The 21,339-nt window shown below is 40.0% G+C and overlaps 1 protein-coding gene across 1 annotated transcript in view; it reads right to left on the bottom strand.

Moving 5' to 3' along the window:
- Window positions 1-21,339, bottom strand: part of unc5db (unc-5 netrin receptor Db) — a 759,038-nt gene that overhangs the window by 35,372 nt on the left and 702,327 nt on the right. Inside the window, exons 13-14 of the mRNA XM_028803567.2 lie at window positions 14,141-14,368; window positions 12,315-12,464 (exon numbers count right to left, since the gene is read on the bottom strand). Of these exons, the coding sequence (XP_028659400.1) occupies window positions 12,315-12,464; window positions 14,141-14,368 (378 nt within the window). The remainder of the gene's footprint in view (window positions 1-12,314; window positions 12,465-14,140; window positions 14,369-21,339) is intronic.

Below are 21,339 nucleotides of genomic sequence, written 5' to 3'. Positions count from 1 at the left end.
TTTTTATACCAAACACAAAGACACACATTGGAGTTGGAGTTCTATTATTATATATTCCTCTAACTGGGGAGTTCAACAGTGTATCCTCTCACTCCTCTGAATATTTCACTTTCTAAATGAGTGGAGTTTTACATGCCAGCTACACTTACCACAGAATTCTATGGTAGAGCCTTCTTATTATTATAGTGTCAAAATTGGAACTTTTGTAAAATGGGGGTAAAGCCTGCTAAAGAGACCATAAAGGCAGGAACACAAACTAAACAGCCTGCTCAAGGAGACTCACCCCAAATACAGCTAGCCTCAAAACTGCAGTTAGCTGCAGGATTCTGGCCCAGTAGACCTCAAAAACGGGGAGCTGGATTAAATAACTAAAAAAGATAAAAATATAACAAAGCCCAGAGGAAGAATACATAAAAACCTTCAACTCGTATGAACAGGGCAAAAAAGGAATCTTTATAAATAAGTGATATTTAGTAAAAAAATAGAAAGTATAACAAAAATATTCCAAAAGGCAAAACGTTTTTTGCCTAAAAGGCAAATAATATCAATGGGGCCCCAACACACTTAAACCAAAGAATAATCCACCGATCAGAGCAACAATAACGGATAAAAACTGAAACTTCAAACAGAAGCAATACTCACTTAACTCACTTAACAACTTCAATGTTCCACTGCTGAATCTCTCCTTCTTGGCTCAAAATAAAGCCAAAAGGCAGACCCAGCAGCAATTATGTCAGGGTGGCTCCACCTCCTGGGGCTCCACCCACAAAGCACAGAACATCCCAGAACATTTAAAGCCACAGAACACAGTTACAAACATAATGGGAATAAAAGTTCAAAAATAACATAAACAACAAAAAAACATAAAATACACATGAATTCAGACTATAACATCACAGGCATGGTTTATACTGTATATCCAGCTTTGCTCACTGGGGTCCCTTTCTCAATATAGTCAGCCTTCTAAAATGTTATGTTTCCATACATTTAATTCTGTGGAATCTAATAGGGGTCTTCTTGGAATATTTTATCATGAAAATAATAGTGCTTTTACATATGAGTCTGTAACAGCCTCAGAATCCAATGAGGACTCCCTATTAAATTTAAAATTTACTATGGTTTATACATCTATCTCAGTTTACTGTAAAATCGACATTTCAACCAAGATATGGGTGTGTTTTTATATCACCTCACCTATCCTAGAATCCTGCAGGGGACCCCCATTAAATGTTTGGTAAAACTTTAGTTTAGGTACTACAGAAATGTGTCTATTACTCATTTACTCTTATGTAATAAGACCTTAACAAAGGATTCATTGTGTCTATAAAACACCAGTAGATAGGTTATTCATCTCTGTGCATTGTGGCATAATAAGACCCTTTTATATACTGGTCAAATTACCTATTAATATGAAGGATTCGCAGGTTGCAATATCAAGAGACATATGTCTCTATTAAGAAACCTGTGATGGTTCCAAAGTAATGTTGTTTTAGTTGGTCAAATTGCATTATCGAATAACCGCTTTACTAATGTTTTGAGCTTTTATACCAGAAGAAGTCTTTATTAAGGTTTTGTTACTTAAGAGTAAATGAGTAATAGATGCCTCTTTGCAGTAGCTTAACTAAAGTGTTACCCAAAATTTAAAAAAAGGTCATGGATTTATATGTTTAGCTATACTAAACTATGGAAGGTGCCTCTAAATTCCACTTTCAAATTGCTGTTCTTTCATATCCAGGATTGTTTGAGGGAGGTCCAACTCTCAGTATTTCACCTCCACTTATTCTTAGCTGGATTCACTGGACTCCTCATTTTCAATCTGAAAGCTGCATTTAATTCAGGAGATCATTACAGCATATATATTGACACAGCCACACTCCCAGCAACATCTAATTGGTCAGACCCCCATACAACTCACATATATGTTAATGTCAAAATAGGCAAAATGGATGGGGTCTTCTGTATCCATCTCCACTTATCCTGCGGGGCCTCCTCTCAAAGGTCCAACAACCAAAAGGGGTGAGTTTTTTATATCCTATTCCACTTACTGCTGAATATTACAGTACTTATTTACATAAATGATTTAAATATTCATTCTAGATATCACAGAATCTTATGCATATCCTCTAAATATTTTATTGTGTAAAGGGGCTGCCCTCTCAGTGTAGCACAGAATCTTGGAAAGATTTCCTCAGTACCAAAATGACATTTGAGCATCCTCCTTAATAAAAGGACAAGTGTCTGTGTGTCTGTCCTGGTGCTATGTCTCTGTCATTCCAAAAGATGGTGCCTCACAAACATTTTAGTAATAAAATGCATTGCATTTGTCATCCAATATAGGGCACATCACACACATTTGTAATAATGCATTTTATTAATACTTGTATTACAAAACACATTCCAATAGATGGCACACTGTAAACGTTAACGCTGTGGTCTACATTGATTACTTAGACCCATCTCTGATGGATAGCACAGCTTAGTCTTTACTAAGAGGTGATGCCTGCATAGCCTGGGCCACAGAGCAGCCCTTAATACGCATCCACACACCCCTGTATCATTAAAGTACTATTTGATAGAAGATGGGGTTATTATGACTTACAGGGAAAGAAAGAAAGAAAGAAAGAAAGAAAGAAAGAAAGAAAGAAAGAAAGAAAATAAATTCCATTGTAAATGTTCTGTTGAATAATCTTCTTTTCATGTTCTTATGCTAAATTGGCACATTTTTCACTAGAAAGAACTCATCCACAGTCAGGGCAGAGACTGGCAGATGTCCCGGAGGATGGGGTTTTCTTCCCCTGCTTGGCCACAGCATGGCTCTTTTGAAATCTTCAGGTTGAGCTGCTCACTTTGCATAAGGGGCGCAGAACAGATTAATGGGATCCAGTGGTGTCCGAAGCAGCACCCGGCCGACACTCATTACTGGCACAGCTTCTGGCCGATAGCGTACCGTTTGTTTGCTGGCACAGCAAGACTTTAATCAGACTTCTTCTCTTTTCCAAACTAAATAATTATTTTGTACAGAGAGGATGCCCTGTAGGTGTTTTTTTAATCACACCACACCAAGCGGCTGGGATAACGGCAGCCACTAGTTTATCAGAGCAGAGGGTACAAAAACTTTAATTATCATCTATTCCTTTACTTTTTGCTTTTGGGTACAATTTCCCAAAAAGTCATTTAATACATTTTGTAGAAAATATGTGGACGGCAGTTGTCTTGTTTTCTAACATTCAGTAAAGAACAGATGACAGGTAGGACTTAAGCATAGCTCTATTGATAGATAGATAGATAGATAGATAGATAGATAGATAGATAGATAGATAGATAGATAGATAGATAGATAGATAGATAGATAGATAGATAGATAGATACTTTATTAATCCAAAGGGGAAATTCACAATTGATTGATTGATCTAATAATTCAAATAACAAGAGTGAGGCTTCAGAGATCCTAAGGCCTAGAGTAGTAACCTGCACCCTTCTGTTGGGCATTTGATCAGTAAAAACTCTCAGGTCTTATCCATAAAGCTGTAAAGACTACAAAGAGAGGAGACAAGAACATGGCAAGATTAATGCCCAAACAAGAACATGGGAAAGGGGTTTCTGAGGGTGCTACAGCACCCATGTATATTGGAATAATAACTGAGCATTAGAATGGCCAGTCTATGAGCTACCCTGGGCTGCAGCCCAGTGGAGTTGAAATTTAGTAACTTGTATGAAAAAATATCTGTTCTTTGTTTTTCACAGAAATATTCCTGTCACTAAGCTGGCTGATAGCTGATGGATGAACAGAATAGTGAAAAAGAAAACGATTTGTTGTATTAGAGATACTTCTTCAGAAACGGCCAATGACTGCATTATACTGTATAGTTGGCTTCATTTTTAGTGGTAGTGAAGCATACGAAAGTGATGACGCAACTTCTGAATGTGTGCAAAACTATACCCTGCCCGGACCATAGCTAAAAAAATAAAAGTTTGTAAACTGGTGGCCTGTAGACCATAGTTAATCCATTTCAGGTCTATTCATATTTATTTTTTTAATAATTCAGATTGTAAAATAAGCCTGTTTCTTAGTTTATAACTAGTGTAAGTACCATGGAGGACAGATGGGCATGCCAAGTGGATGACAGAACAGCTTTTTGCCGAGCCGGAGGCATATAATGGGTGGACCAGCGGAAGCCAGAGGTCAGGAGCAGTTCCATCCCCGCTGTTTGGACACCTGTAGCGATACATGGGAACTGGAGTCTAGAAGTGCAGTCTTATCATGGTCCCTGGGTGCTATTAGAGGGTGCTGTTGGCGGAGGATCTCCCTGGTTTCCATATGACCCGGCAGTGCTTCCAACAGGACAAACTGTGGCACCGGAAGCATTCCTGGGACCAGCTTAAAAAGTCTGCTGACTCCTGACTCTGACTCAATAAAAGGAGCAGAAGGAGGGAAAGAGACACTTGATTATAATTGTGGCTGGTTGTTTCTGTATATTTGGTGATTTATTTGTAATAGTTATTACTTCCAGCACTGCCACGAGTGCCCACCTGCAACAGCAACTCCATGTTTGTTTGTCTTCATTATTGTTTGCTATTGTTTGTTACTTTTTTTTGACAACATAGATAACCAAAAATGTGAGGAGGGACTGACACAAACACTTGTGCCCTTTGTCTACCACATCGCCAGAGCTAATTGCCGGGCTGTCAGCAGAGCTACAGCATAAACGTCAGGGAATAACAGTAGATGCCCAAGTTTGCAATAAGAGAAGAAGGTATAGACCTTATCTATCTTTGATTATTATGGGAAAAGATCGCTGGTGAATAAAATGCCGGAATCTGCGGTTGTGTTAGTTAGATTTAAGATCATGTGGGTGGACAGAAGCAGGTGTGAAAGCGGCAAGAAGAAAGGAAGTGGATTTGTTGTTTTTATGAATGAAAAATGGTGCCACCCTGGACACATTAGTATTAAAGCACAGGTATGTGACATGAATATTACGCTGCTCACGGCGGGTTTACGACCTTATTATAAGGCGAGAGAGTTTGCATATGCCATTGTGCTAGCAGTTTACATCCTTGCTTTGGCAGATGTGACAATTGCAACAGACACTGTATACTCTGTAATGAGCAATAGCACCACTAACCATCCCAGTGCTATCACCACAGTTTCTGAGGATTTTAACGTTTTAACATTTTTTCTGTATAGCAAGAGAAAATAGGCCTAAACTTGTTGTAGGCCAATGTTAAAGTGGCATATAACTCTATTGCTTTGCCACCTTTAGGCCAATCGGACCAAAATTTGGTACAGCTCATACCTGCGTATAAACCCACTGTCCAGCAGCTGACAGCCACCTCCAGGACAGTGCAGAAATGGACAAAAGACACTGAGAAGACTCTGAAGGATTTCTTTGAAAACACTGACTGGGATATGTTGTGTGAGTTAGCCAGAACATAGACAGACTCTGCCATCTTATCACAGACTACATTAAGTTTTGTGTGGATAACACAGTCCCCACAAAGACAGTGTGCTGCTTTCCTAACAAGAAGGAATGGATCACAAAAGACTTGAAAGCCATATTGAAAGTGAAGACGAGAGCCTTCAGATCTTGAGTTAAGGAAGAAATAAAGCAGGTGCAGTCAGAACTGAATAAGCAGCTCAATGAGGGGAAAGCCTACTACAGAGCCACTGTGTTGTCAGACCAGTCCAGTTTGTTGTTCATGTGAGCCCCCAGGTACTTGTAGCTCTGAACCACTTCCATGCCCTCCCCCTGAATGGTGACAGGTCTCAGAGGCTCCTTGGCATGACTGAAGTCCACCGCCAGCTCTTTTGTCTTGCTGATGTTGAGTTGCAAGTTGTTGCCCCTGCACCACAAGACAAAGTCCTCCACAACGTTCTTGTACTCTGATTCATCGTCAATATTAATGCAGCCTCTGATGAACAAGTCATCTGAAAATTTCTGTAGCAAGTGCTGGTATGCTGCTGGAAGTCAGAGGGTGAACAGGAAGACAGACAGGACAGATCCCAGAGGTGCTCCAGTATTACACACCACCATTTCTGACACACAGTCCCTCAGCCTCACAAAGTGCTGTCTGTTGGTTAGATAGTCCATGATCCAGGCGACTGTGGGGGCATCAAGATTCAAAGCCGTGAGGTTCTCCATACCTTTTGAGACAGAATAGTGTTCAAAACACTGGAAAAGTCAAAGAACTGTGGAAAAGTCCTAACTGTGGTGCCAGCTTTGTCCAAGTGGGAGCAGGCTCTGTGGAGCATGTAGATGAGAGCATCCTCCACATCTATATATATCTGATAGGCAAACTGCAGAGGATCCAAATATTCTGAAACCAGGGGTCGTAGCTGCTTTAGGACCAGCTTCTCAAAGGTGTTCATGATGTATTAAATAAGAGCAACTGCTCTGAAGATCTTGGGATTACTGGAAACACCTTTCTTTGGCACTGGGACAACATAGAATGTTTTTCACAGTTTGGGAAACTTTCTACAAACTCAGGGAAAGGGAGAACAGGTGCTGAAGGACCCCCCGCAGAGCTGGGTGGCACATGTTTTCAGCACCCTGGTGCTAATTTCATCCAGCCCTGAAGCCTTTTTTATGCAGGGTTTTACCAGCTCTCTCCTCACTTGATCAGCAGAGACACATACAGTTGTCTAGGGAGTGGAGGGGGGCTGGAGACCACAGGTGTGATGTCATCATAGGAGAAAGTCATGCAGGGTTCAGATGGCAGTTGGGATTTCATAACCTCCTCAGCTTGCTCACAGAGGCTAGCAGTGTTTTTTGGTGTTCTGTACTGACATGAATGAGTCAAACCTATTGAAGAATTGGTTCAGTTCATTAGCTCTGCTTGTGTTTCCATCTCACATACTGTAACTAGACATCAAAACAAGTTGAATGATATATCACATGTGGGGGTCTTCAGGAGGAACCAAACAACAACAACAACAAAAAAAAGAAACGATTTCAAATTATTCATAAGTAATTCTTGTTAGCACAATTTTAAAAGTAGTGTTTTGTTACGATCTGTTCATGTCAATCAGTTTGAAATGTCACATGTTTAAACTAATTTGTACTTTTATACATGTGGATTACGTAATGTGTAAGTCTGTAATTGTATTTTACCCCTAAACATGTTACACAATTCCAAATCTACACTCAGTGAAGTGTGCTATACTAAAATAATCTAAGAAGAATACCGCCACCCCCCCACCATCTTCAAGGATATTTGCGGACTGAGCATAACACTAAATACTAAAAGAAATCCCAAAAAGTCAACATTGTAAACAATGCAAGCATTACATGAAAAAGAGGACATCCAATTTCTAAACCTTAGACTGCCAGTCAAAGTGTCAGAAAAAGAAGGCATGAGAAAAGTTATGTGAGCTCATGTAAAACACACAAACTACATTCCATTCCAGCTGGAGCATTATGAGGCTGTAGTGTCTTCTGCTAATCTGTCGTAAACAAAAACAAATGTCACTCATTTCAATTACATATGAACCAAATAACCTTGTAATCTGCCATGATGGTGACGTCCCACTCCTTGATTGCTCTGCAGCACCGTGCAATGGCGTAGCCGTGCGTTGGAATATCTCACAATCAGTGCGTATCGCTAATAGACTAGCGTCTCTGTGGAGTTAACATGCTCTAAAGGTCACTGACATTTTTGCATTAATTGCGACAGCCCCACCACTTGTCTCAGCAGTATCCACCTGTTTTTATAACCTTTTCGTTTTCATTGCGAGTAATGAACTGCTGGTCCAGTTTGAACCAAGGAGTACAAAAGACCAAATCAGTCTCGACAAGACTTCTCTTTGTGTATCCAGCGTTTGATCTCTGTATCACAGTGCAATAGCAGTGTAATGAAAGAGATGGAATGTCATTGCATATAATTGGCAAAATCTAAAGAATCGTTTTCTTTCTATTGCAGGCCTGGTTGCCCGAGCTGCCGGGGCGGCCATTTAATTTAGATAATAGCCATCATTTAGATGCGGATAGTTCCTTTTCTGAGATTAAGGAGCAAGGCGTTTGTCTCCTTTGAGTCTGTTATTCATTTTCACATTATATGGATCTAATAGAAAAATACTCTGTGATGCATTCATTTATCTATTTTAGGTGCCTCTATACATCTTTAACTGATAGAATCCATGATACCAGCTTTATATTTCTGAGACAGCTACTCCAGGTTCACTGCCCTGATTGGGGACATGTCAAAACCAGTGATGAGGCCTAGTAGGTGGATTGTAATACACAGGGAGTGACTTTGAGCACATCACCTGACATTTAGATATTTGGAGAAAGATGTGTTGGTTAAATGTCTACTGTAAATAAGTGCCACATAAATAAAGTTTGTTTGTTGGAGCTTTCATTTCAAGTCCCCGAGGCTATCAATCATTTAGCCATAGATTCTTCATTATGGGGTTACTAGAACCTATCCCAGCAGCACTGGGTGCAATGGAGGTAAGAACGAAGGAAAGTACATCTGTCCATTACAACTGACACAACAAGAAAAAATAAACCCATGCAAAGCAGAAAGGTGGTTATGAAGGAATAAGGCAGTGCACATTTTTTATTCTGCTCAGATCTTACAAGGATACAAACCCAAAAGGGTTCCCCTACAGTGACACAATGTCTTTCTTGCTCACCAGCTTCAGCACTTGTTTTGCTCAGAAGTAGTCGCTGGATGATTGAATGATAATTGGTCAACCAGTCAAAGAACAAAATGCACGCCTTCGCTTGTTTCGTCACATTTGGGGAGGCTGTCCTGCCTACTCACTGTTTTCTGCACTATTCTTCTCTCAAGGAAGTGCTTGCCTTCAATAATTTCACCATTTATTCTTTGACAAAGGTAGACATGTGCTCCAGCGTGCCAGATAATAAGTGGCTCAAATTTAATATATTTTGCAGTATGCCAGCAGCAGCATTCATAGCAAAACTGAGGCTTATTATCACTTTGCTGCTGAAGTCGCAACTGAATGGATGGATTGCCTCACAGTTCCACCTCTCTGGGCTTGTTTTCCAGGCACCTTTTATGTGGAGTTTTTGTGATTGATTTCTGGTTTACTCATAGACATGCAGGCTGGGTGAATTTGAAATGGCTGAGTGTGAATACATGTGTGAAACTGTGAGGAACTGACCCAATCTGTGGATGTTTCCTTTCTTGCATCCAATACTGCTGAAATACTCTTTGCCTCCCCACCTCCATTTTAAACTGGATTAGAAGAATTCAAGAGTGGACAGATGGATGCATTTGGTTTGTAATCTATTTAAGGAAGAATACATTCAGTTTATTTATTATTTTAATAACTACAATATGCCTTCTGGTTATCTCTATTTACAACAGCGTGCCCTGTCCCTGATACATCAATGTCATTTTTTTGACATTGTCTCTTGAAATATCAATGCATTTTTCCAATTGGTACTCAGGATTTTCAATGGCTGCACAGTACAAAGCATACCTCTCACAGCATCCATGATCCAGGATCACTGCATGAACTTCTCTCCTAACAATCACTGGGGGCCAAGGCAGCAGAATTGGCCAACCAATTGAAACTTTGAACCCCGGATAGTGGCCAATGCAACCTGGGATGGCTGAGCAGGAGCATTGTGGGTAAGCTTTCCATACTTCTTAGTTTTCATGAAATCCCATGCAAGTTAAAGAACATGAGATCAATTGAAATTTATGGCTGTTCATAATAGGCTTTAACAATGCTACATATAAAATACTAGCTGGTCCACTCCATGATAAATCACTAGTTAGTGATTCATTAGTGCCATCTAATTGAAATTAATTCAACATGAGTCCAATTGCAGTCCACAGTACCTTTGTAAAACCATCAGTCAAAGGCATTATTCTCGACATGTCCATTCCATAATGTTTGTCATGCGTAATAATAGAATGCATTGCATTTTTCATTCCAACAGATGACATATACTACCGAAACTACAATCTAATAAATAAAATTTTAAAGGAAATAAATAAACTTGACAGAGGAATTATTAATCCAATTGGAGTATGACCCGAGTTCTAGGAAGCCAGCGCTCCCTCTTTAAGTTGTCCTTTGCTTACATAATATATTCCTACTAACATTTTGCTAAATTAATGAGAGAATATCACCAGAATTTTTAATGGACTTGAATGGGATTAGTACTCCCTCTATCATTCTTTTTTATTTCCTCTATTTTGTCCATTAAAATTTTCCTTTATTAAGTTAAAGTGTAAGTTTGTCTGTGGAATTTGCCACAGGAATCTCAACAGCAGTACTAACGTTTTTGATGTGCTGTCTGCTGGGATGAAAAATGCAATACATTTTACAAGGGTAAATCAAAAAGTAAAGGCAATTTGAAAATTACGCAGTAACTGCAATGGATAGAAGATGACGCAATACAACACAGTCATGATGGCCTATAGGCAGTTCAAACATGCACAGTGCAGCACTATGCTGTTAGTCTTATTGAAGCCAAGATCAAATGAACATGGACTCTCCACTGTGGGATTGCGCCATTGTTGAAGAATGTGCTGTATGGTGCAGAGATATGGTAGGAGAACATACTAGCTCCACAAAGAAGGCATCCAAGTAGTGAACTGAATCCTTGACCCAACACTGTGGCAGCCACGCTCTCCAGTGTGTAACCACAGTAACCTTTTTTCAAAAGACAGTATGTTTCACTAAAACTGGCAAAGAAAAGACACTGATGCTGTGGGAGGTCATTCCACATCAGTATAAACTGAGAGATTGCTTGAAGAAATATTATGATGTGTGAGTCCCTGTCTTGCACCCCAAAACATGAGGCTGAGTCTCAGTACTTTAGCAAAACCAGCTTTATTCAGCTTGAAACAGGAATAGCACGTTTTTTTTATTGTAGCGGGATCTGCCACTCTCCTATACACAGACACAGAAATCAGGCAGGGTTGTGGCCAAGTAATACTGTTCCCTGCCTTTATAATGTTCCTTGCATCACCCATCGATAGCAGGTGCTCATAGTGCGGTCACAATCTTTTCAGATTTGTTTTCGCGAGCTGCTACAGTGCTGGATGCCTGTGGTCGCCCCGGCAACTGATAGGCTGTCTTCCACAGACCTGGCGATCGCGCTTCGGAACACTCTTCGGCGTGTTGTCCCACTGGGGGGTGCCCCAAAAGAATTTAGAAACCTTACAATATAATTAGAAATACAAAACACCTTTCAGAAAACATAAGTATATGTGATGGGTATGTTTTGCTCAATTTCCTTAATCTTTTTTAATTAGGTAGATTTAAGCCCTGAGGTAGGCTGGCGCCCTGCCCGGGGTTTGTTTCCTGCCTTGCACCCTGTGTTGGCTGGGATTGGGTCCAGCAGAACCCCGTGATCCTGTAGTTAGGGTATAGCGGGTTGGATAATGGATGGATGGATGGATGGATAGATGTATGCCATGTTCTATAATTCAGTCACATAAACATAAAAATGTTTCAATAGAAGTAGCTTCCTTAATGATCATGTGTTTACTGATGCGTAGTTGCCTGGCTTTAGTGGGAGCGCCTGCTGAACTGATCAGTAGGCCTAATGCTTGTCAACAACTTGTCAACAAGTGGAAGGGAAGACCTCAACACAGTGACTCATTCCTGATTAAGCATCATCAGAAGGAGCCATTTGTTGGAATGTTTTCTTTATTATTCTTACTTTTCTAGACTAGGAAAGGTATAAACATATCAGCCACAAAAAGTTCTGGTACATTCTAAAAGCAACATAAACACACAATTTTGGACTATTAATCAAAACACAGACATAACAGTTTAAAGTAAGCTAGGAGCCAAATGACAAAATATTAATTGGAACTACAACCAATTTTTCAGGGTTCCTCGAATCATTCTGGGGTATGGCGCCCTGTTAAAGTTTTTCCACACTACCTCATGGCTCTATCAGCTTTGACACAGAGGTTAGTGCTACTGTGGGTTTGATTACCCATCCCGTCACAGTCTATGTGAAGTTTGCACTCCCATTTCTTCTCAAGACATCCAAACTTTTTGGTTAAATTGTAATTGTTAATTGGAATCACTATGTGTGTGGCTTGTAACTGACTGCCACACTATCCAGGGTTGGTTTCTGCCTTGTGTCCATTACTTCTAAAATTAACTGCAGCTGTCTATGCCCCAGAAATGGAGACAACTCATTTGAAAAAGCATTAATGTTGTTTCCATTCATTTCCCATTGTTGGAATTTCACTCACATTTGAGGCCAATGTAGAAGTAATTGAATTAAACCAGTCATTAATACTGTATTAAAAATGACCACACTGCTCAGTGATTTTAAAGCTTATCTTTCTGTTGAGGACAGGGTCTGCAGGCCTACCTGACATGTTGTGAAGGGCTTGATATTCCACAGAAACTGTGGAACATCTTGGATTGACACCTGGAGGTTAAAACTGTTTCCTTTAAACAGCAGCGTCTTTGGTTCCTCCAGTAGTTGACCCCCTTTGCTCTTTTCAGCTGCTACAACTCCCTGCAGTAAAAAAAAGTAAATAAGAAAAGGAACATTAGAGAGGTTGCATGGTTACTTCCTTCTTTAACCACTTCTGCTGAATAGACTGTCACTAGGAAGGATGGACAGTATGTACTTTCATTGTCATCTGAGTGTAGCTGGATTTTACAAGTGAAATCGTCTGCTGATAAAACCAGAAATATGGAATTCACTGTAGCCAATGTTCTAGCCCAGTAAGAACGGACCTGAACTTCAATGAGTCTGGAGTTTGGGGGGAAGCTAAGAGCACACCTGACATATGAAGACTGCATACTGTACTTGGCCAGTGTATGGCCTAGGCCATGTACAGATACTTATAGAGAACATTCTGCCAGATTTTGGATAAGTAAGTGCAGTTGATGGGTGAGGTTTAGCTGTCACTGTTATTTCATAGTTTTCCACACACATCACAAAGACAGGAACGCTGCTTTAATTGGTCCTTCCCAAATGACCATGTATGAATGAATGTGTCCTGTGGCATCCCAACCTTGATTGGTTGCGTCTGTGATAGGCCCCAGATCAAATGAACCTAAAATTAGGTTAAGTGGGTTTGGTAATTGGATGGTTACTTTCTAGCCATTAAAATTGGGTGCCTAGCATCATAATATTGTATAGTTGTAATAAGATATTCATTTGGTGAGATAAAGTATGGGAAGATGGCAGGCTGGAATTTTAGAGGCAAACTTGGGTAACAGCCATTTAGCTGAGACAAGAAAAAGAGGAACAGTGGAAAACGAGAGAGGAAGAGAACTGTAGTAGTGGTATAGTGTAATTAGACATAGGGATTTTCTGCTGTTAGGTCCAATGATTAGAAGTGGGAACTCTTGTAACACCAAGAGGTAAATGAAACACAAAAACAGGTGTGTTTATTTATAAAAAAGAACACCGTAACTTGTTGCCTTTTTCTTACAGGTTGGGTATCCACCAAAAGTACTGCTCAAATACTTATCTTTCTCATCTCCTGAACTTCTTTAACACCAACAACGGTCTCTCTTCCTCCCCCAGTCAAGCTGTTGCTACCGACAATCTTCCCACTCCAAACTCAAAACTTCTGAGTAACTGGAAGGGGCTTGTAAGCATAGGCTAGGGATCACTTCCAAATATGTTTAAGGAATAAGTTCAGGAACTCCTCAAAATGTCCTTCAAGAACTCATCCTGGGGCTCCAGGTGGTTTAATGCAATCTTAAGCTCCAGTGCTTTCTAAAGGACCAAGCCAAATACAGGCAGTCTGCCAATGAGTAGTAGTAGACTTTGTATATCATTCAGAGTCTGTCACTCCTCAGAAGTGAGGAGCTCCTGCCCAGGATAATCACATCCAATAGCATTCTTCCATTTTAACCCACGCAGAAGTAACTACTCTCATGGTTATTACTACCACCCTAACCTTTCATAGAAGGACCGCCAACAGTAATGGGTCAATTGCCCTCTAACATCTAGTGTGAAAATACTACTGTTTTGGTGATATTCTACATTTCTATATATCCTATATAATTATGGGTCACCCCAGTTCCACCTGCACGTCAACTTCAGTTCCAGTAGACTCTGCTAGAGGATGATATTCCTATCCTGAACAATGATAAACCACTAAACAATGCCATATGATCAAACTGTTGTCAGCAAGAGAACACCACGATGGTATTCATCCCATAACCTCTCACCTGAAAGGCGTGGGGTGTATCGTCCACACAATAGACCCGCACACTGTAGTCCAGCGCATTGCACGACATGCTCCCAAAAATAGCCAGTTTTAGCCTCTTCACTGCAGACTCAGTCAGTGGCTCACCAATCAGGGCATAGGTGCCAGGCTGTTCCAGCAGCAGGTGGCAGCAGTGAGAGTCTGTAAGGCAGTAACAGGAAGTACTCTCTTCATCGGTTGACATCACTTCCTATTATAAGAAAGAAATATGTTAGTGAGAAATATAAAAGTCAGTCCCAAATCCCACATCAACTTTCACCTTTTGATGAACATCTTCCAAGTCCACTATGCTGAAGGCCCAAAAGAAAACAAAAACAAACCTCCACTCTGAAAAGGAGCTTGAAGGAAAGTCATTAACTTTTAAATGGTGGATATGTTTCTGTGGCTGAGACTAACACAGATACCTAAGCCCCAGTGCCACCAAGCTGGTCTTGTGAATCTTAAATATTTTAAGAAGTCAATGCACTCAGACACTCAGATATCTTCTGGTTTGTCTTGCTAATGTTTCTTGTGTTGTTGACCTTAATGGTTAATGGTTCTTTTTTATCTTGTTCTTGCTGCTCTGGATCCTGTTTCAGGTTTGTTACATCTACTGTAATACAGAGCTCTGTCAGACGTGACCCTTTCTCTTCATCCAGCATCATTTAGAATTACTCCAACAAAAACCCTTTAAACATCTATCTATCTATCTATCTATCTATCTATCTATCTATCTATCTATCTATCTATCTATCTATCTATCTATCTATCTATCTATCTATCTATCTATCTATCTATCTATCTATCTATCTATCTATCTATCTATCGTGCTGTTCACATACTGTATATTTGTCTCTCTAAAATCGTTTAAATATTTTTTCCCTCATCAAGCAACACTCAATGACAAAGCAAAAACTAGATTTTAGAAATTTTTGCACATTTTTAAAAAATCAAAAACTGAAATATCATTTTGACATAAGTATTCAGACCCTTTACTCAGTACCTAGTTGAAGCCCCTTTGGCAGTAATACCAGCCTGGAGTCTTCTTGGGTATCACAACAACCTTTGCACACCTGGATCTGGGGGTTTCTTGCCATTCTTCTCTGCAGATCATCTTGAGCTCTGTTAGGTTGGATGAAGACTGTCAGTGGACAGCTGTTTTCAGGTCTCTTCACAGATTTTCAATCAGTCTGTCCTCTGGCTAGGCTGCTCAAGAACATTTAGAGTTGTCTGTAAGCCACTCCTGTGTTGTCTTTGCTTTGCACTTAGTGTTATTGTTCGGTTGGAACATAAATCTTTGGCCCAGTCTGAGGTGCAGTGCACACTGAGAAGGTATTCATTGGGATATAATTGCACTTTGCTCTGTTCAGTTTTCCCTACATCCCAAGTAGTCTCCCAGTTTCAGCTGGTGAAAAACAACCCCACAACATAATGCCTCCACCAACATGGTATAGTGCATGTGATAAGTCTGGTTTCCTCCAAACATTATACATAGAATTGATGCCAGACAATTCAATCTTTGTCTGAGCGTACTTTTGGTGCCTTTTTGCAAACTTAAAGTGGGCTTTCATCTGTTGTCTTTCATGTGTTGCAGGGGTTGTTCTCCTTCTGGAAGTTTCTTCCACCTTCACACAGGTTCTCTGAAGCTCATCCAGCGTGATCATTGGTTTCTTGGTCACTTCTTTTACCAAGACCCTTCTACCCAGATTCCTCAGTTTGACTAGGCAGCCAGCTCTAGGGAGAGTTGTGATTATCCTAAATGTATTCCATTTAAGAATTGTGGAGGCCACTCTACACTTGGGAACCTTCAAAGCTGCAGAATTTTTTTTAGCCATCCTAAGATATGTGCCTTGACACAATCCTGTATCTAAGCTTGGCAGGCAATTTTTTTGACTTCATGGCTTGTTTTATTGCTCTGATAAATATCGACAACTGTGGGACCTTCTATTGACTGGTGTGTGCCTTTCCTAATCATGTGCAATCGATTGAATTGACCAAATATGGACTCCATACAAGGTGTAGAGTACACCTCAACAATGTTCAACAGAATCGGATGCACTGTGTCATTGCAAAGAGTCTGAATACTTGTGCCAATGTAATATTTCTTTTTTTTTTTAAATTTAAAAAAAAAATTCTTAAATCCTATGTTTGCTTTATCATTCTGCAGTACTCAGTGTTTTTAATGAGGAAAAAAACTAATTTGAATAAGTTTAGCATAAGGCTGCAATATAGCAAAATGTTAAAAGGCAAAGGGGTCTTTTTGAAGGCACTATATCTATCAAAACTGCCTCTTACCAATAAAAATTTCTCTTTCAATTATACAGCACCTTTCATATTTGTCTGTCGATGCATCTTGAACTAGCAGGTAATCCCTGCTGATCGTGATGCTGGACAGTGATGATGTACTACATGTTGGGCAGACATGCATACAGGAATTTCAAGGTGTTTTGTACACGGAGAGTAAACTTAAACTTGATTTATTGTTTTTATTTATTTGGCAGATGTCTTTATCCAGGGTGACATTCAAAATACATACTTCACATATCAGGTTTCCCATCTCCAAAGTCCCAAACAGCAACAACAAAAAATGGGGATCACAACCACAGTGGTGAACAAATGGCTCAAGCTGATGCTCGCTCTAGTACAACGGACCTGTGTTACTACTGTTCTGCCGTGAAAGGGACCCAGTCAACTATTAACTGGCACATTGCTTCTTTTAAGTTCGAATCAGGGCATATCTGGGTGGCCCAACACAGTTGTATATGAGAATCTATGCATTCTTCTTAGTTGCAAACGAGATCCAGCTTCCATTCCTAACCCTATGGTTTTGTTTGTGAAGTTTCCATGTTCTCTCCATGTCCATATATGGTTTACTCACACATGTATTCAGGATAAGTTGATTGGTGATGCTTAATGAGCCCAATAATAGTAAATGTGCTTGGTGATGGCCTGGCATTCAAATGCGTCCAGCATTGGCTGTGGTTCACCATGACCATTGAGACTGTGGAAGATTGTGGGTTTACATCCCGGTTCCTCCCTGTGTGGATAGCGCTTTGAGTACTGAGAAAAGCGCTATATAAATATAATGAATTATTATTATTATTATTACCATTTAGTACACTAAACAGATGTTTGGAAATTTTTCTCTTCATTTATTAAACAGTCAAGTCTTTTCTTAACTTTTTCCTTTTCTAGCACTACACTTATTTCCTGAAGCTGACAATGAGGACAGCCGGGTAATGAGTGACCTGCAGCTTTCGTCAATGTATGCAATATCATATTCAGCAAGGCAATCACATGAAGCCATCATTCATTTTACATTTATTCCTGGGAGACTTTACAGAGTCATTAATTCATTGAGAATTAAAGGTGTGTGACTGAAATGAATTGCAGATGAACGTCACGTCGCCATAACAGGCCCCTAAATACACTGCGTCTCAAACATAAAGCTATCAGTGAAGACATTTATCATTGATAGAAAGCAGCTGAATGCTGAATTTAAGCAGCTAACACATCCCAAAGTTAAACACTGCTGTTATTCTCAAGATACATGAGGCAGGTGCCAGGATAGATAACTGGACTTCTTGTCCATCCTAGTAGCCTGCAGGACCTAGAAGTTTCACACATGAATATCTCTCTGTGGCAGGATAATTGACTGTCTGGAGATGCTGGCGCCATGTCCTCCTCCCCCTGGCTAAGTCTGTAAAGGCTCTGCGGAAACTCTCAAACCCTGTGGGTGAGAAGCTGATGTGCAGGGTGCTATATTTAGGCTTTGTGTATTCTGGTGGCTTCTCATAATTGTACTTTAATCCATTAAAATGAAAGGGGATTTTAAAAGACTGGGAGAGATAAACAACTTCGTTACATACAATGGTTTACGCAGCTACTCAGCAGTGTACAATGTGATAGGCCACCTGTCATGGCCACCCTTGTGTATTGGATTTGCGTTTACTGTACAGACTTGCAGTCACACAGAGAGGTGGCCTAGTGGTAAAGCACTAGTGGGAAAGCAACTCACTGTGTGTCTCTAGTGATGCACTTAACCTGACAGCCATTAAAATAGATAGAAAACACACGTGAAGCATCCTGGGATGGTGGTCAGTTTAGAATGGGGCTACAAATACATACAGCTTAATTGTTTGTTTGATTACATAATAAGTCTGCTGAGCATTCGCATTAGCTTTTAGCCATGTCAGAGAAGGAGCCTAAATTTTAATTGGCCTGGGACCAGTGGGAGCTTCAACAATTGTAATCCAATTGCAGGGTTAGGGGTTTAAAGAGTCATCTTTGCTTGTGATATCAGTTTAATTCCTATTTTTGATACACACATACCTGCCCCTGGAAGCTTACCTTGGGGCATTTCCATTGTCATCACCAGTTTACAAAATTTGGTAATCGATATTGAACTTGAACTAGTAGCCACCTGACCCTGACCTCTAGTTGAGATTGAACCACAGCCCTTACACTTGCTGGTGAATGGACCTTGCTGACTGAGCTTAAAAAATACCATGGATGGCTAACATTGTTGCTACCCACAGGGGTGGTTGTCATCACTTGCATGTCGAACAGTAACTCCATTAAATACAATTACAACAACTAATCTTATTGAAATACAATTATCAGTAAGAAGGGGAAGTTTATTTTGTAGACTTATTTAGCCTTTTTGTGAAAGAGCTGAGAACTGAACACCAAGCATAAGGCCAAGACCAATCCTCAGTGGGATGGCAGTCTAATAAATTGTTCTTCACACCCCAATAAAAAAACTGCTAAACTAACAAGGATGTTGACTTAACTTGACATGCAACTGGAAGCCTAGTTCAATTCAACTTATAGTTTGTTATGCTGTGCCAGCTGGAGGAATAAGTATCTATCAGGCATGAACGTACTTACATCATTCAGATGGGGCACTTCATTAAATGAAATTAGGGTCATTCCAAATTCTGGACTGACACAATGGTTTCCACAATGTCCTCTACGTTATATCATTTAGCACAAGATAACTCAAATACGTTTTGCTCATGATTCAGTGAAGTAGCATATATGAGAAGAGTGAACCAATCTAAAGGCATCATCATGTGAATATTGAATCTTCTGGTGTCATGCTGGGTCCTAGACACTTGGCACTTTAGGTATAGGCTTAGAGAAATTGTGGATATTGTGCACAGCTTTTATACTGGTGGCCTAAGAGACGCCCCTGTGATGATAGGATGGGGGAAGGCAGCTTTTCAAGCACTAGATGGCAGCTTCCTTGGATTGCAGTGGTGCCCCGGATTTCTGCAGGGCACTATGGGACATGTAGTTTAATACCACAGCCCTGCTAGTAACCATGGGTGCTGCCCGGGAAGCTGCAAGAGGACCGAAAGAGTTATATGTCATCCATAGCCTGGAAATACTCCCAAGTCACGAGGACGGAAGCTCCGAAGTATTTCTGGGCTGAAGAAAATTCAAGTCCTCCATCTTACCCGGAAGTGCTGGCAAGTCACGTGGGAGGAAGAACAGAAGCACTTCCGGGTCATGGACTATATAAAGGACTGCTGTTAACCCAGCAAGCGAGCCGGAGTCGGGAGGTGTAGGAAAGAGCTTGCTGGGAGGTGTGGAGGAGAGAATTTTATGTGATCATTGGAAATTGCACTTATTTATTTGCCTGTTTACTGTGGCTGTGGTGCTTGAGGGCACTGTTATAAGAAGAAAAGAATTAAAATATTTTCTTGTTGCTTTTACCCTGTGTCTTGCGTGTCTGTCTGTTGGGTTTAAGGCGCAACAGTGCCACCTAGCATCCACACCTAATACAGATGACTTTATTGCTGAAGCAGTCAGGGAGAGGACCCAAGCCCTACAGCAAATGCATTATGCACTTTTTTGGCAATTGGGTGGAAAACTGCAGCACCTGGGGGAAAACCCACACTGATACGGGGGAAATTTTCAAATTCAAAACTGGCAATATCCTGGTCGAAATTCAAACTGAGAGCTCTGGAGCTGTGAGACAATATAACTGTCCATCTGTCCATTTTCTAAGCCATTCTTTCCAGTTCAGTTTCCCATCAGTTACAGTGTTAGATAGTTCCTAATGACTGCAATCAGCAGTTTAAATCTCGTTTTAAATAAGCCCATTGTACTAAGTACAAGTGAAACAGGCAAGTTTTTATTTGCATACAGTTTCACGAAACAGATGATTTTACAACTGTGAAATGTGAAGCTAAGATTTTTTTTGTAGGTTTTGAGTTTTTTTGAGGTAAAAAAACAGGAAATATTTCACCCTAAAGCCTCTTTCACACTTACAATTATACCTGTGATCTTTAGTGTAGCTGTATAACACACGTAATCTGTCGCACACCAATAAAATTAATTCCATTTATGCCTCTCATTCACATCACTGCAGAGGAGCACAGTACATTTTTTCAAAATGTTACATGTACTTTTCTTCCACACAAAGATACATTACAGTGCTCCAAAATGGACATTGCTGTGTTTTTTCCATAGAAAAGTCTCACTGCATAGGAAGCTGCCCCCAGTCCATCGTTACTTAGCAACCGGCCATCTCTGTTTCTTAATTTCTGCAGAAGAGGATGAGGATGGGCAGGTTACAAGTGTGATGTAGCTTTTTTTTATTTAAAATGCTTTTTTAGGATTGTGATAACCAAGATTGTCATCATAATTGGCAAAGTGGGGATTGTACTACCAGGACAAATTCTATAGGTCAACAAACTGTTTAGATGTGACAAGAAATAAGTCCAGTGATTTTTTTAGTTAAATACTAAATAACAGGCAGATGCATGTGAAATTAATGCGTATAACTTTGTGTCGATTGCACTAATTTCACTGGAAGCGAAATGTAATTTATTTCACAAAAATTTTTGTAAACTGAAAGACATCGTTTCTTTCTTTTAATTTCGTGCAAATTGTTCCGCTCATCACTAGTACTGTGACAGCCTTAGTCTAAGTGTTTAGTGTTATAATGGGTTTAATCTGCTTTGTTTCTGCTGCTGTAAACCATCAGATCCTTTTGCATCATTTAAACACACATGCCTGTCAAACTGAGGATAATTTATTGACATATATTATTTTAGATTTACTGTTATCTTGATTGGAAAAAAAAACTGTGTATTACACCTAGAACTAATCTTAATTGCATGTCTGCATCTTCAATTACATTAGGAAGTAACACTTGAAGTATCTGCTCCT

The sequence above is a fragment of the Erpetoichthys calabaricus genome, chromosome 1 (genome assembly GCF_900747795.2).
Source record: "Erpetoichthys calabaricus chromosome 1, fErpCal1.3, whole genome shotgun sequence".
NCBI lineage: Eukaryota > Metazoa > Chordata > Cladistia > Polypteriformes > Polypteridae > Erpetoichthys > Erpetoichthys calabaricus.
The sequence above is the reverse complement of the archived record's forward strand: the minus strand, read 5'-3'. Positions and strand labels throughout refer to the sequence as shown.